The sequence below is a fragment of the Malania oleifera genome, chromosome 5 (genome assembly GCF_029873635.1).
Source record: "Malania oleifera isolate guangnan ecotype guangnan chromosome 5, ASM2987363v1, whole genome shotgun sequence".
Taxonomy (NCBI): domain Eukaryota; kingdom Viridiplantae; phylum Streptophyta; class Magnoliopsida; order Santalales; family Ximeniaceae; genus Malania; species Malania oleifera.
This window is the reverse complement of record NC_080421.1, coordinates 41,566,372-41,571,048: the sequence shown is the minus strand read 5'-3', so window position 1 is coordinate 41,571,048 and position 4,677 is coordinate 41,566,372. Positions and strand designations below refer to the sequence as shown.

The 4,677-nt window shown below is 42.9% G+C and overlaps 2 protein-coding genes across 3 annotated transcripts; one reads left to right on the top strand and one right to left on the bottom strand.

Moving 5' to 3' along the window:
* Nucleotides 1-333: 333 nt before the first annotated feature.
* LOC131156406 (piriformospora indica-insensitive protein 2) lies at nucleotides 334-2,366 on the top strand. Its single transcript, XM_058110071.1, has 2 exons — nucleotides 334-2,040; nucleotides 2,151-2,366. Coding segments are annotated over exons 1-2 (1,392 nt in total). The 5' UTR covers nucleotides 334-649; the 3' UTR covers nucleotides 2,152-2,366.
* A 40-nt stretch (nucleotides 2,367-2,406) lies between these two features.
* LOC131156408 (CRIB domain-containing protein RIC7-like) lies at nucleotides 2,407-4,291 on the bottom strand. 2 transcript variants are annotated; one of them, XM_058110073.1, is made up of 5 exons: nucleotides 4,031-4,291; nucleotides 3,797-3,900; nucleotides 3,407-3,507; nucleotides 3,166-3,274; nucleotides 2,407-3,084 (listed from the first exon to the last, which is right to left on the bottom strand). In XM_058110073.1, the coding sequence occupies exons 2-5, from the start codon at nucleotides 3,852-3,854 to the stop codon at nucleotides 2,561-2,563; spliced, it is 792 nt and encodes a 263-aa protein (XP_057966056.1). In that variant the 5' UTR covers nucleotides 3,855-3,900; nucleotides 4,031-4,291; the 3' UTR covers nucleotides 2,407-2,560. The 2 variants fall into 2 exon arrangements, with proteins under 2 accessions (XP_057966056.1, XP_057966057.1); XM_058110074.1 differs by having other exon boundaries at nucleotides 3,797-4,291.
* Nucleotides 4,292-4,677: the final 386 nt, after the last annotated feature.

Here is a 4,677-nt window from a genome sequence, read left to right as displayed (position 1 = left end):
CAAATCCCGATTTACCTCCCTGCGGTGCCTTGGGGTGGGTTCTGTGAGGCATGGGGATTAGTCTCAGCTGTGATGCATCCTAGGGTAATCTGGTAGATGCCGACTGGGGACACCCAGACGATATCCAAAAAATAAAAAATAAAAAATAAAATTGTTGTTGTTTTTAAATTCTAAATTTTAATTTTTTATGGCCAGCAATATGCTTATTTATTATTAATATAATGAATAAATATGTTGAACCTTTTATGAGGAATGATGCGGGCGGTAAGAAGAGAGTGAATCCGATTACCCTCCAGCAAAAGGTCATATTGGTAATACAGTCAAAAAAGAGCAGAGGCGCAGCAGAAGCAAAGCACTGAGCAGCGCTTCTACTCCCCTAGGCCGAGTTCTGCAGAGCGCCAAATCCCTCCGCCATATCTTCTCCACACTGTCTCTTTCACCTTTCCGGCCAAAACATCCCTCACTCCCCAACGTCCTCTTACCCCCCTTTTCCCATTCTCATTCCCCATTCAAACCCCATCTCTCCATTAATGCTCTCTCTCTCTCTCTCTCTCTCTCTCTAGGAGCTCCCTTCTCTTTAACTTCTACATAGTTTCAATCTCCATTGCTTCTCTTCTGCATTTCTGAAAGCCTCTGAGTTATAGCTCTAATGGCGCTTCCTTCTGGCTGTGTTCTTGTTTTTACCCTTTCACTCTTCATGCCCGCCATGGTGTCTTCGCAGCAGCAGCAGCCGATTCTGAACCCGGACGAGCAAGAATCTGTCTACAGAGTCCTGGAGTCCGTCAACTCGGACATCCCATGGCGCTCTCTCTTCCCCGACGACCTCTGCTCTTCCGCTCCCCATGGCGTCGTTTGCGACTTCTATGGCGGCGGCGACGACGACAACAGCACCGCCGATACTCTGCACATCACGGAGCTGAGTTTCGGCTACGTCTCTGACTATTCCATGAACCCTCCTTGCACCCCCAACTCCACGCTTTCTCCTACCATTTTCACTTTCAAATACCTCCGGAAGCTCTTCTTCTACGGGTGCTTCACCGGAACTCAAGTCTCGCCGCCTCCGATTCCGCCGAGTTTCGGGTCTTACTTGGAAGAGCTCGTGCTCGTAGAGAACCCATCTCTGGCTGGGTCTCTCGCCGGCGTTTTAGGTAATTACAGTCGCTTGAGGAGGGTAATTCTGACCGGAACCGGCCTTAATGGCGAAATCCCCGAGGGGATAGGTAGCTTGCCGGAGCTTGAACAGATTACGCTCGCGAGGAATCGACTCGCTGGAGAACTTCCCCGTAGTTTAGGGGACTTGAAGAAGCTTAGAGTTCTTGATCTTAGCCACAATGGGTTTCAGGGGAATGTTCCGGATTCGATCGGACGGCTCTCGCGGCTTCTAAAGCTCGATCTGAGCTCGAATCGATTTGAAGGAAAAATCCCAGAAACAATGAAGGATTTGCAGGAGTTGGAGATTCTGGATTTGAGTTACAATGGCTTTGCTAATTTTGGGGTTCCCCTGTTTTTAGCAGAGATGCCGAGGCTGAGGGAGGTCCATTTGAGTGGGAACCCCCTGGGGGGGCAGATTCCGGAAATATGGGAGAAGCTTGGGGACATTTTGGGGATAGGGTTTTCAGGGGTGGGACTGGTTGGGAATATCCCAGCTTCCATGGGGGTGTTCTTGAGAAACATGAGCTATTTAGGGCTCGACAACAACAGGCTGGAAGGGACAGTGCCTCCAGAGTTGGGATTTTTGGATTCTATAAACGAGATGAACTTGGAGAACAACATGCTGAGTGGTAGGCTTCCATTTTCCTCAAAGTTTACTGCAAGGATTGGGGAAAAGCTGAAGCTGGCAGGGAACCCAGAGCTGTGTGTTGATGAGGGTTTAAGCTCTGCTGCTGCTAAAAATGGCATCAGCTCTGGGCATTTGAAATTTTGCAGCAAACCCCACATTCCTGATGCTGCCCTTTTCTCCGGGTCTTCTTCAATCCACCAGGCTTCTCACCTGCTGCTACTGCTTCTAGGGTTTTTTTCTGTCTTTTCTTTCATTGATTGGTAGGCCCTCTTGCTTTGTTTTGTGTTTTTGCTTTTGCTTTTTGTTTTTGTTTTTGTTTTTCATTTGGGAGGGGAGGGGAGGGGCGGTCAATCTAATTTCCTAGGCTTAGAAGAGCCGCATCAAAACATGAAGATTGCTAAGCATGGCGGTGAGCACGTTATACCGACTGATATTTTCTGATTAGGACGGTGACAGTATGTAAGCAGGGGTTCTCTGAAATCACAATTGCATATATTGATGGTTAAAGGCACATCTGTATTAATTAAGTTATGAGTTACAGAGGATGTCGGGCAAGCGGAAAGTTGTCTCTCCAAGTCCAATCCATAAAGAGATCAGCGTTACTTACATTTCACATGGAAAATATATTTGACAAAAAAGCTGAGATAGTATAACATTGCCAACCATTAATGTACATAATGAATAAATTACATGTAGAAAAAGAAAAAGAAAATCTAAGAATTGTTCCCCTATTCTGCCATTTTAAGCAGAGACTCGTGGCTATCAAATTTAACACAACATTTACACCAGTCCAATCCCTCGAGAAATCCCATTACACCCCTTCGCTTCCCTATTTTCACCAGGTGTCGAAGGCGACGCCGGACAAACTTCATTGTCTTTTAATCTGGTTACGGACTCCGATCCTGACCCAGGATCCGAAAACGGAGCCGTACAGGTTGCAGTCGGAGGGGCTTTTGATCTCGACGCTCGGGTCGACCCGCCCCCGGAAGTGTCCTTCGACTTCTTCCGCCGGCTCTTCTTGGGGATGTCCGGCAGGATCAGTGTGGGCGGATCCGTCCCGATAGTTAGATCCTGGAGTCGGCTGCTCGGTTTGCCCCTGTTGGATGATGATGACAAGTCCCTCGCCGGCGAATTCGAAGCATACGCCGATTGGTTTCGCCGCGAGTGCTTCGATTTGCCGGGCGCCTCGCGGGAAGGCGAATCGCCGGACAGCGACCCGGCGGACGACTGCCGTCTCGATGATTTCGGCGTATCCTGGGCCGCCGGACCATTTTGCTCCTGCGCTCTTTCTCTCTGGCTTGAATCTGCAGAACCAGAATCGATCGGAATTTGCAAAGAGTCGAAATCAAACAGTTAGATTAATTGATGAATTGATAAGAACGAACCTTCAGAAACCAATTTGTTGGGTGGGTTCTGGGACTTATGATCCTCCCTGCTGCTCGGCGGTCCGATCGGCGCAGATGCAAATCCCGTTGGTGATCTATACTCATTCATCTGCAAGGAGTAAATGAAGAACGTGCATGCAAGTCGATCCATGCAACATTATAATCAAAGCAATTTTCAAAATAAACAAGATAAAAAGCATTATTGAGAGAGAAATTATGGAAGAGTGATGGATTTACGTACCCAGCTGGGGGAATGAACGGAAGGACCATCCCATCCAATGTGAGCGACGTGCTTTACGTCTGTGGGAAAACCAATCTGCATTTCCTGTTCTTTTTCATTGTCTGCAACATAATTGATGATCCAAGTAATTCTCTTTTAATAATTTCGTTATTTTCTTCTCTGCTTTATCTATTTCAAATGGACGATTCTAACAAATTCATTTCTTTGTTTAAGGGCAATAGAAACTATTGAATTTTGGTAAAAAGATACTAGAGGTTTATAAAAAAAAAAAAAAAAAACTAAAATTTTTTTTTTTTTGTATTTTATAAAAAAGACAATCTTCCACACTTAAATTTTTAAAATTTTTAAAAAGAAGAAGAAGAAGAAAATTAGAGACATTTAAGAGCATACCAAATATTTGAGAAATATATCTAAGGCCTTTTAAAAGGCCCTTCATCTTCGTTGTCATTCTCCTTCTATGCGTTTGGCCGATCCGAAATCAGTTATTGAAATTTCTAAAACCAAGAAATCAACAAGAAGATAAACATAGACAATCATCCATTTTCTTTCCAAACAAACAGGCGCCAGGAATTAAAATGATGCCATCTCCACAGAAAGAAGAAGAAAATATTAAGTATGTAAAACCTTCATAAGAAAAAGAAAGCTCGATCGCTGCATCGCCATGCATGAATTCACCAGCCCATGCAAAACGCCGAATTGAATCTAATATTTCAGAAGCATCACTGAGGAAGAATCCATTGGCAGGGTGCACATTCTCTCATCTCTTTGAATTTGAGCGTGAATTTTTTTTTTTTTTTTTTTCTAAAAAAAAATCCTCAAGAGAAGAAAAATGTGCAAGAAACCCACAAATTGTTTTCTGGCTAATCAATCATCACGAGGGAAAGCGGATGAAGGAGAGAAGTCAAACTCTGTTTAAAGCTGAAGTTTCGTTAATTTGACGGCAGTGAAGCATTTGTTGCAATTGCCCATTAATCAAAACCAATAAATGATCGAAATTTTAGGTGTGAGATTGAAAAAAGAGAGGAGGGGAAAAAAATATCTCTAAAAATTCCAATATTAGGATAATAAAGAACCCATATTTTTTATTTTAAAATTTTTTTAAATGAAAAATATGATGTAAATTTTAATTCTTTAAAAAAAAAAAAATTATATCCTATTTCCCTTTATTTCTATTCTTGAAAATCAAATGATATGGATTATCAAATTTTTCATTTAAATTTTTTTTAATAAATATTTTTAAAAAATCAATATAATCCTTGAAAATTTATAAT